The sequence below is a fragment of the Cervus elaphus genome, chromosome 30, assembly GCF_910594005.1.
Source record: "Cervus elaphus chromosome 30, mCerEla1.1, whole genome shotgun sequence".
Classification (NCBI taxonomy): Eukaryota; Metazoa; Chordata; class Mammalia; order Artiodactyla; family Cervidae; genus Cervus; species Cervus elaphus.
This window is the reverse complement of record NC_057844.1, coordinates 4,423,570-4,438,202: the sequence shown is the minus strand read 5'-3', so window position 1 is coordinate 4,438,202 and position 14,633 is coordinate 4,423,570. Positions and strand designations below refer to the sequence as shown.

General features: G+C 41.6%; 1 protein-coding gene across 6 annotated transcripts in view; it reads right to left on the bottom strand.

Annotated features, from left to right (window-relative positions):
- The window catches only part of DIAPH3 (diaphanous related formin 3), a 530,827-nt gene that overhangs the window by 113,449 nt on the left and 402,745 nt on the right, over positions 1–14,633 (bottom strand). The window contains exon 28 of one of the 6 annotated variants that reach the window (XM_043892390.1): positions 1,690–1,918. The exons of the other annotated variants lie outside the window; for them this stretch is intronic. Within the exon in view, the coding sequence (XP_043748325.1) occupies positions 1,839–1,918 (80 nt within the window). The 3' untranslated portion in view covers positions 1,690–1,838. Of the gene's footprint in view, positions 1–1,689; positions 1,919–14,633 lie in introns of those variants that run through there. 6 annotated transcript variants of the gene reach the window in all.

The window sequence follows — 14,633 nt, the reverse complement described above, 5'->3', positions numbered from 1 at the left end:
GCTTCATTCTGTTACTGAATGTATTTCTCTCTCACCCTGAGCAGATCATGTCTTTTTGTATTTAGGTGAGGAAAGGAAATGGGGATCAGCGAACAAAGAGGAAAGAGGTTAATATCAGTAGAGTGGAGAGTAACAGGCCTTGTCCAGTTTCCAGCAAGTGAGCAGCAAAGAGGGAGAGCAGTGTTTAGGACATGATGAGAACCCTGAGACGTATTAGGGAGGACGATACTGCCAATGGTGCAAGTGTGGTGTGGACCCAGGGGCGCTCCTAGGAGGAGGTGCTTCTCTGCCTGGAGACTCCACTGGCTATCTCTTCACGCACCATGCCCTTCACTGACTTGTGCCTGCTCATTCAAAATCAGACGACCATCATCATCATCATCATTTGAGAAGTTGTCTCATGACAGGTCACAATGCATTTTTAAAGAGCCTTTTCTCTTTTTTCTCCTCCTTTGAGACATGAGAAAGACTAAGAAAAAAGGATGAAATTCTACTTTTCACCCAATGATAAAATATACTTCGGATTAAATAAAGCTCTGCTCATGGTTTATCAAACATCAGCTTAAGGATTCCTTAGCCTAACTATATTAACAAGAAAAAAAAAAAAGGACTAATAATAAAAATCTCCTGGTTGTATCTTATACTTGTAGCCATGATATTCTACAGATCTGGAGTTATTAACTTGTCAGAATCAAAGTATAAGATGTTATTAATATTTTAAATGTTCAATCTAAACAGTGTTTATTGGTTTATCTTTCAATATGGATATATTGGTAAATGCGAATTTTGTTTTTATTTGCATATCATATTAGCACTTTTCTGCTGCATATGTGCTTTAATGGAAAAAATATATGTATGTAATTTAATAGGCCAAATCATATTTCAAAATAAAAAAAACTGCCAGAATCTCTTAACCTTGAGGCCACTATAATGGACTGAGTGCGGGAACACGAAGCCGATATGTAAGGTGAACGGTGATGCACTGACACTTTCTTTAGCATACTTCAGCTTTCCTTTATTTCATTATTCCTCTAGAAATCAGGATTAGGCAGCTCCTCTGACTAATTAACCCAAAGAGATTTGACTAATAGAAGGAGATTGCAAGCATGATTAGTTAAATGATAATGTACATAGCACTTAATGATCATTATCATTTATTCTAATACCAGAGCTAATAAATGGTGAAACTGCTTAAGCCAAATGCTGTCATATCACAATAACTTATATCATGGTTAACATTAATAATTTCTAATTTACTTGGGAATCGATGGGACATGTAGCTTTCTTAATGCATGTCAATGCTTTCTTAAATAAACTTATAGATGCTTTTAAAGTAGAAAAATATTTATCTCCTTACCTAGACTACATAACAAGTAGTCATATCACCACTTCCCTCCAAAACACAAACAGTTCTTCTGGCTACACTAATACACCCTCGGCTTTCATGAAGCCAGTATAACGAATTAAGACAACGTATTTACAGTCAGTCAATAATAGTAACTAATATGGATTCCAAATGCAAATCTCACCCCATTCCCTTGCTTTCTGAGGATTCAGTGAATAAAAGAGTGGACATCAAGTTCTTACATAGCACTGGAAGGCTACTTTGCTCTAAAAGCCAAATCCACACACACATACACCAAGCAGAGTGGTACTTGATTTTCTCTTATGCATTTCAATAATTTTCTCCCACATTAAGAATTGCAAAGGACAAAAATATTCAGATACATGCTGCAAAATCACTGGCCAGTGTTGTCTACAGGACACAAATGCAGCAGGAAGATGGTCTGACTTACATGGAGAAGCACAGTCACTATCCTGAGCTAGAGGTACCACCATCACCGACTCCATCCTCTTAAAGAACACACAGTGAAGAGCACTTCAGTCTCTGGATCACACAAAAATGAAAAGCTGAGAGCTAGAAGAGAGAGAAGTCCCTTTTATACACAGTATGAGAAGAGAGAAAAGAAAATGAAAAATAAAAATAAAATCAGTGTATTTTAGTAAGGAAAGAGATAGATAACCAATGAATATAAGGAGAACTTTGCACTTCCGGTTATTCTTGAGAGATAAACTGAGTCACCAGGTGTTTTCCCATCCTGACTGCCCACCTGTTGCCCATTTAGAACTTTAATATTGCTAACCTTAACTTCTAAGAAAGTTAATGGCTACTTTATAAGAAATTCAAAAGGCCTCCAATAAAATATAAACATCCATTGTCCTTGACTCTCTTGCCTTATTGATGCTTCTGTTATTTCTTGATTCATCAACTATAGACATTGATTTCCTGTTGAGAGATTGGAGCTTAATATCCTCACAGCTTGGGTCTCTCCACAGGGCTTCTCACAACATGGCTTCCCCCAGAACCGAGCGGGGGGAGACACAGCACCCCAGAGGAAAACCACAGTTTCTTTTGCAACCTAATCTCAGACGTACGTGTGTGTGTGATCAGTCGCTCAGTCGTGTCCGCCTCTTGGCGACCCTGTGGACTGTAGCTCACCGGGCTCCTTTGTCCATGGGGTTTTCAGGCAAGAATACCAGAGTGGGCTGCCATTTCCCCCTCCAGAGGATATTCCTGACCCGGGGATCGAAGCCACATCACCCGTGACACATGCATTGCAGGCGGATTCTTTGCCCACTGAGCTATCGGAGAAGCCCCAATCTCAGAAGAAACATACTATCATTTCTGCCCTGTGCAACTAGTTGCAGACCAATCCTAGAAAATGTTGCTGAGGTGAGCTACACAATAAAAAACACTAGGAGGCAAGGATCACTGCATCTGTCTACCAGAGTGTTTATTACTATTATGACTATAAATAGCATATGAGGCCATGTTAAATGCAAGTAGAGTATCATGATTATACACTTGACCCCTGTACAATATGGGTTTAGGGGATTTGACCTCTGAGCATTTGAAAATCTACATATGATTCATAGTCATATGTGAGGTTCCCCATACATGAGGTCCTGCCAACTGTGGTTCCACATCCACGGGCTCAGCCAACAGATGGTGTAGCATTACAATGTTTGCTATTTAAAAACTGCACATAGAAGTGAATCCATGTAGTTCCAACCCATGGTGTTTAAGGGTCAACTGTATATCATTTTTTTCTAGAATAACTGTCTCATTTTCCAAGCGCCTATCACTCTTTCCATACTTGTCCTCAAAGCTTTGCAATACAATTATACAATTGTACATAGTTATATACAATTATACAAAAATTAATATAACAAAAATTATAGTCAGATACATTATATTATTTGTAAATTCTCTAATCTGTAAATTCTACATTTCCCCCCTTATCTTCCCTATAACCAACTCTGTTTATGCTTTTCCAAATATCATACTATTTTTTCCTACTACCATATTTTTCATCCAACAGATTTGTTTCTAACCCTTTTATATATATACTGCATATATTATACATATGACATATCATGGAAATATTTGACATCTTTGCAATTATTAATTGCTTTCCTCCACATTTTCTGTGTTCACTAAGAGCTCCGCTGGTTTGTTTTCCCTTGTTTTTTTTAGGTTGAATGTTTTCCTCAAGTGTCATCTAATGAATCCTTGGCCCCAGTGAATACTCCAGAGAAAAAAAACTTGTGAGTAGGTTTGTTAACTAGTGGGTTTCTCTGTGGAGTGCTCTTGTAATAAGCTAGCAGTTTTTGAGGGAAGAGGGTCCAAAACACCAGTATCGGAAAGCCTTCTCTCCGGACTGGCGGCGGCCCCGGGAGAAGCTGCTGTCCCGTGCCTGGAGCGCGAGCTGGCTCACGCTGAGCGGTGGGTGGGCCCGAACATGACTGTCCACAGCCCCCTGCTCTCCTGGGGCCCGCCTGTGTTCAGGTAGCCCCCGTCGTCAGTGCAGTGCCTTGCCTCTGACTGGCACCCCAGTTCTAGGGTCTCTGCCTCAGTTTTGCAGACGCGGTCTGCACTCTTACCTGCTCGGGGAGGAAGAAATGCAGTGTAGGCAGGAGGTCACAGGTCTGGCCGTGGTGCCTGCCGCTTGCGTGGGGCCGACCCGCCCCCCGTCACCCCGCTTCCCGTTGGACGTCCCTCCCCTCCTGTCGGCGCCTCCGGGCACCCGCGGGTTCTGAGCCCTTGGGTGCTCCTGTGAGGGCATGTCGGTGCTTCTCACTGGGGTCCCTGTTGCTGCGGGCTGAACTGTACCACCCGCGACTCATGTCGAAGCCCTAACACCTGGTGTCGATGCATGGCACCGGATTTGGAAACAGGGCTTTTGCAGATATAACCAAGTTAAGGTGGGGGGTCTGTGCTCGCAGTCGCTTCAGTCGTGTCCGACTCTGTGATCCCAGGGACTGTAGCCCGCCAGGCTCCTCTGTCCCTGGGAGTCTCCAGGAGAGAACACTGGAGTGGGTTGCCATGCTCTCCTCCAGGTTAAGGTGGGGAGCCCTAGCCAAAAGATTCAAGTCCATAGAAGGTGGTCACATAGGCCCTTCCCTGGCGGACCAGCGGTTAAGACTCGGAGCTTCCGCTGCAGGGGGCGTGGGTCTGATCCCTGGTTGGGGAACTAAGATCCCGCATGCCATGTTGTACGGCCAAAAACAAGGGCACGTGAAGGCACAGAGACATACTGCGGGGCTACGTGCAGAGTCTGGGACGAGTGTGATGTGGCTGCAAGCCGAGGAACCTGGAGGACAGCCACCTCCACAAGAGAGACGGGGGGACGGGGCCTCCCTCAGAGCCTGCAGGAGGAACCCGCCCTGCCCACACCTTGAGTTTGGACACCCACCTCCAGGATCCCCACAGAGCACTACCAGGCCCTCGGTTTGGGGAATCTGCTTGGAAGCCCTAAGCCCCTGGGTGCCAGCTCTACCCACCCACAGCATTCTCTTTCCTGTCTTCACATCTTGCTGTTCCAGGCTGACCATGTCTTGACTTCACAGAATCTGACGCTGGTTTTTGCTGCTTTTTCTCCTTGTGGCTTTGCGGTAACACCCAAGGGGAAAAAGAGGTAAAAACACCTTTATTATTTTATTTTAAAACCAAAGTCTCTATAGACTTTTAATTTTTTTGTCTTTTTCTCTTTGAAACTAGTTCATACCAATTGATACATCTTAAGTGCAGCACAGGAACTATCACATGTAAAAGAATTAATTTCAATCTCTCTAATTAGTAGACTCATTCTGCAAACCACTGCCACTTTGCACAAGAATTTATAATAACTTTCTATTGACAAATGCGTCATGCAGGGCAGGCAGAAAAGGAGAAGAATGCAGAGGAGCTGACAGATATTGAACTTACGGAAACCTGCTCAATTACAGGCACTCTGGCTTCCCAGGTGGCAATGGTGGCCAAGAAAGAACTCGCCTGCCAACGCAGGAGATGAAAGAGACGAGGTTTCTATCCCGGTCGGGAAGATCCCCTGGAGAAGGGCATGGTAACCCACTCCAGCATTCTTGCCTGGAGAATCCCATGGATGGAGGAGGCTGGTGGGCTATGGTCCATGGGGCTGGAAAAAGTTGGACACGACTGAAGCAACTCAGCACGCCACAGAGGTACTTTAGTCGAGTCCTGTCACATGTTTTCACTTAATGTTCTAAACAGCCTAAGAAGCACATAGTATAATTTCTCCTTTTTATAGCCGAGGAAAAGTAAATACAAAGGTTAAATAAGTTGCTAGGGTCATCCTTTCACTAAGTCAAGAAGTCACAGTGAGGCCTGACTGCCCCTGAAGCCAGTGCCTGATTCCATGCTGTTTTCAAGGTCAGACTGTTTGGCCAGATCACTCAAGGCTTTTAGAAACAGGATTCAAAAATATGACTACTTTTACAAATAGTCAGTGACTATGAACAGCTATTGCTTAAATAACTACTATGCCTGACAGGCATTTGGCAAAACCTTTATTTCTGATACTGACAACACTTGGAAAGTGGTTTCTATCTGTGACTGCTCCAAACTGACCTTTATTTTTTAATGAGGGCAAATAAAATAAAATATAAAAACAAATCTAGTAGTCCCTTAGAAACAGTGAAGTTTAGCACCAACTGCTGTTAGCAGGAAGAGACCTCAGACACATGATGCAGCGGGCACCTGCTGGGGGAAAACCAGCAGCACTGGGTCACTGCCTCCTGAGAGGGCGCCTCCTCACACGCAACACCACACCCAGACCACGCCGAGACACGCGCGGTACAGACGTTCCAACAGTTTCCTCTACTTCACTAACTAACTGCTACTACACGGAACACCTTGCCCTCTCAGAACCGGGATGACTCTGCCTGGCTGGAGCCCTAAAGCTCACTCAGCTGGCCCACGCCAAACTGATCCCTAAGGTTACACTTGGAGATCAGGCAACTGGAGAACCAACCGCCCTTTGTCACGGGACCTGGGGAGCACCTCAGCTAATTTTCTTTCCCTCAGGATTTACAGACAGTTATTAATACACAAGTGATAGTCTCTCTTTTCAGCTGGCCCACTGGTACAGACATCTTCCTGCATCTCCCTGAGCAGTAACGTTTCACAATCCGTCCAGGAGACGCGCCACTCTCTGCTGCCCTTGCCCCGCGTGCCCACACAGAACCTGCCGCTTGCAGGAGAAGCCCTTGCATTCCAGTTCTCAGAGAAGAGGATGCCATCAGGTGAGACCCCAAGCTCCTGACTCAATATTTGTGTCTACTTCTCTCCACACACCCTTCCTTTTCACCATCCAGGTGCTCAAACCTGTGCTCTCGCATCCCACCCCCAGGAACCTCACCCTCACTACCGCCCCAGCAAACACGCATCTCTCCCCACTAGAGTGCCTTTCCTTCAGAATGGACACTAAAGCCAACGCCACACAAAAGACAGAGTCACAGCCCTCTCACTGAACTACAACCCGTTTTAGTTCCAGCTACTTCTCTTCTGTTTCATTCTCTCATGCCCGAGCTTGTAGAAAGGACAGCCTCCACGACGCCTGCACTCAGCACTGTCTGGCTTCGTTCCTACTGTTCCACCACAAACACTCCGCCAGAGGTGAGTGGTGCTGTCTGTGCCCTTGGGCCCGCTCTGTGCCTGGTGGGCCTCCGTCCTCGACGGACCTGGCCTTTCTCAAGCCTGGCTTTGCAGACCACTCCGTGTCTTGGCCTCTCAGAGACTGTTGCTTCCCAGCTGCAGAGTCTAGTGAGTCTTGCACATCTTCCTGCCAGGAGATCCTGCAAGACTAACGACCACCCTGGGTGCAAGGATACTATCAGCTCCCTGCATCCTGAGTGAACCTCCACAGTGGCGCTGGCTCACTGGACCTTAACTGCTCATCCTAAACAGTTTATCTGTCACTAAAATTACAGACTTATAAACCATTTGATATGTTCCCCACATTTGTGACTATGTCAGTTAAAGATCAGTTTTCAAAGGACAAAAAAATTACAGTAAACATCATGAGACTCTTACTGATGCAGTCACAAATGTGGAAAATGCATCATGCATACATGTATAAAAATGTAACATGTAGAAACAGAAAATTTGTAACAAACCAGTAATCAAACAAGAAAAAAAATATTTTTTATTCTTTGGGGAATTTGATAAAATCAACAGATCCTTTCAGCAGGGGGAAAAGAAAACCAAAAGCCCCAGCACAAAATCTAGAACAAAATTAAAGTTCAAGGAGTTTCTAAAGTCCATCCACTGACTCCTTATAAATCCAGATTCTGAATCTAGGCTTTAAGAAAAGGATAGATTTAGAATGGACCAAAAACATTTAACTGAGTAACACAGACAGAGACATATTAATCATAACAACTATTTCAGGGAAGTCAAGGACATCCCTTTCTTCACACAATGGTTCTTTATCTCCTTTGCAGTTTAGTCTCCGCCTTCAGCATACAACTGTGAATGCTCACTAAAGGAAAGGCATTTGTTCTTTCTTGCATAAATGTCCTTTGAAAACAACTTGAGAATGTTCTAACCTGCTCATGCTTAAGAGTCTGTCTGATAAGGACTCGCCAAAAGGTTGTCCTGCCCTGACTGCAAAGGAGAAAGGCCTTCCTGTCCACCCACAGGGCCCCGGGACCTGGGCGGGAGCCTACTGAGTCTGCTCTTCCTCGTGCGGGACTGCACAGTGAGGAGGAGAGACTGACGCCCGAACAAAATGTAACGTCACCCAAACTGTTTTACATTCCTGGCCTAGAAAAGTCTCCTTAAAAAATATTTAAGTCTTTTGACAGTTACAGGTAGCATTTAATTCCGCTTGAAAGCCCAAGTGTAAGGGTGTAAAAAACAATTAGTATTTTAGTAGTTCCCGTCCTTAGACAGGCACAAATTCATCAGAAAGAGAACAAAAAATCATCTCAAGAAAATAAGCCATATTATTCGTTAACGCTTTTCTAGTTTAAAATAGGATATTATTATTATTATTATTTTAATGAAAATGGTAGCCCATATACTACTTTGATAGATAAGGTTTTCTAGACAAAGACTGGTTTGGGATTGTCCTCCCTGTTTTCAGAAAAGCCTGAAGGCAGCTCGTGCTCAGTAGACACCACTGAAAATCTTACACATTTCACAATTCTGCCTCAAGACAAATTCTTGCTGCTCATGGAAAAGGTAGGTCAAGAAATAAAGGGACGGAAGGCCGAGTGCAGCAGGGAGGGGGATGGTTGTGTGTGAAGTTTTAATACATCAACAACAAACCTGTCCTGTGAGCTTCCTTTAGTTATTTTGTGAGAAATATGCTAATTCAAAGATATCTAACTAGCTTCACATTTAATTCTGACTCCAGTCTTGGAGAGGCAGAGCAGCTGTGCCTGGAGGCAATACAATCTTATTTCTATAAAAATCCCTCAAAGCTCCATACATAAGTGGGAGAGTAAAAATAGATAATCAAATCCAAATTAAGGCTATTAAGAATTGATTTAGTGTAAAGATAATATAGCAAGATTTTGTTTAGGTTATGGATGTTCACTAAAAATGTGTAATACTTGTTTGCCTAAAATTTTGATTATGTTTTATCTTATTTTGTCACAGTTAAATAGTTTTATCATTAGGGATTTTAATTGCATATAGTTTATAGAATTCTTTCTGATTACTCTATATCCATTTAACCAAAAAAAAAAAAAAATTCCACAGTACCACTTAATGAAAAGAGAACCATCTAATGAGATGCAATCAAACTGCTAGCAGATGCTCCATAAGATGTGGTTGAACAATTCCTGTTTGTAAAACCTTTGTCACAAACGTTTTAGAGTCTACAGGGGAAAAGAAGTCCCTAAAGAGAGTAGAAATTACTGTACCCTGAAAAACACTGGTCCCTCAGTTGTAATACTCAGTTTTAAAAAGATAAAAGGAAAGAAACTAAACAAAAAAAATGGGGTAAACCACGTCCTTGAAAGTCTTCTTTCAACTTATAATGAAGGTTCCTCTATCACGCAATCTTCCTTTTCATCCGTCATCTGCTTCCGTCACTGCCTGTGTCCACTCTAAGGCTCAGTCCTTGTACTCTCTCGGCTAGAGGATTTCCTGCAGATAACTCATGTGCTTATGCAGTTGCGAGCTCGTCTCTGTGAGGATCTCAACACAGAGCTCTGACCTGGCTTCTCGCCTCACAGCCTGACAAGCTCTCGGACTCTCCCCATCCCCTGAAGCCGATCTATGGAAATTTCAAAGTGGCCACTGGGCCCTTGCCATTCTTCCTTCTAACACATGTCACTGCAATTCCATACGAAGTGCTCAGACTTGTCACTTTCCGGCTCAAAAGCCTCAAGAGTCCAAGTTCTTGGCCTGGCATCAGACTCTCAATATACTTCTTCCCTATCTGGGCCTTTATTTTTAACCAGGTCAGTTTATTCACTAATACCCAAATATGGTATGATTTTATTACAATGCATTAATAAATATTTTGATTATCTTGGGTTACTATTTTCTATCAACTATAGAAAATCTTTAGATTTCAAATGCACTGTGTTGAGTAAAGAAATGAGACAAGGCCCTGTACTTGTTAGCAGATGCTTTCATTTATTTACTGTTGTTAAACTTTGCTTGATTAAGCAAGGGAAAGAAATCAAATTAATAAGTTACTCCGCACTGCTAAGGAGTGAATAATTTAATCAAGATTGAACCTCACCCTTCACATCTGATGCAATAATCTTCAAACCTGTGATGATCAAATATCTCCTTTTGATGACAGATAATATTCTAGGGAGAAGATGAGAAGGAGTTACCTGGTCACAGCTTTAGCAAGTGACATACTAAGCCCTACGTATTTGGGTAACAACAGCGCATATGATTTTGCTCAATGTACATTAATTGTTCTATTCAAGTCTAAGCATAGACATGTCTATATTCATTCAACACATTCTTACTAAAAACACCCATTATTTGTTGGTTTGTTGGTTGTCAGGCGCCAACCCAGCGAAGAACTGGGGCTGCAGCAGTTAACAAGGCAGAGACCCTCCTTGTCTGCACCTATGGGACTGAGGACTGATGAGGCAGACTGATGAGAATACTTTAAGGGAAATGCAGGCTGCAAAATGGGAAAACTAGGGTGCTCGTAAGAGCATACAGGTCCTAATAAGGGCAAATGGTTTGCTTTTTTTCCAGTTTACTTGTAACTGGAGGATGATTGCTTCCCAGTGTTGCGTTGGTTTCTACCATGTAACAGTGTGAATCGGCCTTCAGTATACACATGTCCACTGTCTCCTCAAGCTCTGTCCATCCCCACCCCGTTCCACCCTTCTAGCTCGAGCTTGCTGTGCTATGCAGTGACTTCCAATTCGCTATCTATTTTACATATGGTAATCGAGTATTAATCAGCCATAAAAGGGGAGGAAACTGAGTCAGTTCCAGTGAGGCGGGTGAACCTGTGTGTGCTCAGCTGCGTCCGACTCTTTGTGACACCAGGGGCTGGGGACTGCAGACTCCTCTGTCCGTGGGTTGAACCTGGTGCCTGTTACACAGTGAAGTCAGTCAGAAAGAGAGAAACAAACACTGTCTGTTAGCACAGTATCTGGAACCCAGAAGAACGGGCCCGGTGAGCCTACCTGCAGGGCAGGAACAGAGACACAGGCTGGAGCGCCGGCTGGTGGACACAGCGAGGGAAGGAGAGGTGGCCGAAGGGCGGGAGGAGCCCTGCAGGCCCACAGCCCTGCAGGGTTCAGACTGGGAGCGTGTGCACATGCTGCTTCTGCTTTTTGCCTCACTCTTGCCATCAGGGTTTTGCCTCATTTCTATTTATCCTTCAAAACTCAGCTTTGATTCCAGGTCCCTCTAGAGGCCAAATCTGAACTGTCTCATAAAGTCTGGATTGGTCTTCATGGTATTCCAAAAGCTCTGTGCATGACTGCTATCTTGGCACTAACCAGACACATGAGAACTGTTACTCAGCTGTCTCCTAACTGGATGGTGAATTCTTAGACAGTATCTCTGCATCTAAAGTGTCCGGCAGTGCTTAATACATTTTGCTAAACAACTGAGCAAGTGAAGGCTTAACAAAGAAAAATACCACTCACGATTTCTTACTAGGTCTTAACAGACAAAGCAAAAGATAAAACAGCGAAAGGTTTTAACGGAAGTATTTTGAGTAGAGGTTTAGCACTGCACAAGGGCTGGATTATTCCGTGTGTACAATTTCTCTGTTTGTAAGGTTTATAGGAGTTAGAGCGCTTGAGGTCATCTTTTGCCAAAATATATCCTGTGATACTTTAGCTCCAAGGTCTCAGAGGATACACTATCAGGATTTTCTCATTCTGAAATAGAGATGAATCCCCCTCTTTCTAGCCTACACACACACATACAGACAAAGTCTATATTTATAATCTAAAATTTTCATGATTTTTTAACAGTATATTAAATTAATATAGATATTTTAATAGCGTTTATTAAAAGAAATAAACAATGGTCCTAATTCCAGAAGGTGGTTTATTCTTGCGATCCAAGCCTCAGATAAAAGAGTGCTATGCTAGTGGTTCTACCTGGGAACGAGGGAGGGGACAGACCAGAGGCTAGAAAATGTCTGAGTGCATGTGAGCGTGTATCTCAGTGGCACGAATTTATGTCACAAGAGAAAGAACATGGACGCACGTGGCTCATCAGGATGACGAGAAGAGGGAAAAACAGTGATTCAAGCTGCTGTGTTCAGACACGACATAGCACAGAGATGAAGAAGCTGGACTCGGAAGTCAGGCAGACCTGTGTCTGAAACTTGGCCACAGGACCAGAGGCAAACTATGAGACCTGTTCAATCTTTGGTTATGTTTTACTATAAAACAGAGATAAAAACAATGACTATCTGATAGGATTATTAAGAAGATTAAAAAGGATATATATAAAGCATTTCAACATACTGTCTGGCTTCTAACTCAAATAACTCAATAAGCAAAGTAATGTAGTAAATATTAGCCTATTAATACTATTATTATTATTAAGATGCAAACAAATTTAAAATACTGTAGAAAATCTCATAGATCTTTTAAAAATAATAAGATATCAACTACTATATATTTTTAGAAAATACAAATATCAGTTGTTAGTTTTAGTACATGAGGTGAAGTCGCTCAGTCGTGTCCGACTCTTTGTGACCCCTGTGGACTACAGCCTACCAGGCTCCTCTGTCCATGGGATTTTCGAGGCAAGAATCCTGGAGTGGGTTGCCATTTCCTTCTCCAAGTACATGAAAGTAAATCAAAAAACAAAAGGGGTTTATGTTACATTTCAATCACATAGTGCAGTTGTAAGGTTAATATTTTTAGTGAAAACAAAGTAATTTTTCAAAATAGATTTAAAAATGAATTCTAAAATGTTATCTTTTCAAAAATTACTCATGATCCTTGTTGCAATGTTCTTAACTAAATTCTGCATTTTTCAAGGTCTAGTGTAATACATGTATCTTTAAAAATAAGTCTGGTCATTTGAATTTTTTTTCCTACTTGATGAGAAACATAAAGGGAAAACATAAATATCAATGAAAATAAGTTTTTAAAATGCCTTAAACGATTACATTTATCTTTGAACAGAGAATTTGATCTTTAAGATATATCTCCTTTGACTTGCTACATAATTTACTTACTTAATTATCACAAAAACCTTAGACTTAAGATAGTAAGTATATCAGCCTTGATAAAAAGAGAAATGCAATGCTTACCTGCTTTTTTCATCTGGATCAAAAATATCAGAATTCATAATTATAGACAAACCTTTGTAGCCTGGACACATTACTAACTATAAATTATAGTCATAAAAGGACTGTTCTTCTGAAGGCCAGTATACGAATTTATCTTAAAGTTTTCCCCTTCATAGCAGCCAGAATACTTAATCACAGCATGGGTATCCATATGCCATTATAATCATATTATATCATGACTGGGTCTTCTCTACAATAACTTACAATGCAGGCTGAGTTATTTCACATATTGCATTAATAGTAATTTAAAAATCTAAGTACTCATATGCAATCAAATAAGAAACATGATGGGAATCAACACTAATGTTACAGTTATGTCACTAAGGAGCTCTGTACTCTTAGAAAGCTCTCAGCCTCTCTGCGTTTCTCTATCCTCTACACACTTTTTGCCAATATTTAGTAAATAATTACCCAAAGCTAGGAATTAATTATCCACAATGAATTTTTCTGACTTAGTACAATTTTTTCTTCCTATTTCTAGAATAGCTAAAAGCAAAACAATAAAAACAAACTGTTGAAAAAAGTCAAAAGATCTATTTAAAATTTTGGTGTACATTTTTTTACTTTTTCTTTCATTTATTAAGCAACTATTACGTATACTTCATCTTGATCAGTAAGCATCTACACAGCTAGTAAAAGATCATTACATTCATGCCCCTTTCTTATTTACCTCATATTCTTTTTAGGTTACTCTACAAATCCGACATAAGTTTCTCTATTCAGTCACACATTAACACTTCCAGAATGTTAACTCATCTGTACCCAAAACAACCCAAATAAAGTCTGTCAAGTATCTTTTCATTTATAAATCTAGTAAACTTTGCTAACACCTCACTGAATAAATGTCAATCACGATGGATGAATTTGATTTTGACTAGGAAAGGGAAGCAGAAACCATAATACATAACAGTGAGAGAAAGGAAGCCAAAGTAAATAAAACCCAACCCACACAAAACGGCGTCTTGAAGACAGAAAGAGGGCTCCATGAGCCGGGGGTTCAGGAGCCAGCCAGGGATGTATGAAAGGAGCCAGTCTCAGATAAATATTGGAGACTAAGGTAACTCACCTTTCTTAGTGATTCTAGCACATCCTTCCACAATAATACCACATGAAGCTCTCTGTGTTAAAGATCTGGCCACAGAGTTGGTCACAGTGTTTCACACTGTACTGGCAAATATGGTAGAGTAAAAGAGGTAACAATTCAGTAATTCAAACTGCATCTTAATGTAAAGTAAATATACTGCTCAAAACAGGATTAGGAGAAAACAAAGTTTTTGAAAGGAGACACTGGACAACATTGATTATAAATGTGTGAGGTAACTTCAAATAATAATAATAATAAAAGCAAAATATGTCCTTGAGACCTGAAAGAAGACTCTGTGACACTACCTCCAGGCACTAATGGAGGGATGGAAAATCTGAGTGTACAATCTCATCACAAATATGTACATACACACATTTTTACTATTTCAGTCACACTGAAACTCAAGAACATCACAGCAGCCTACTACAATCACA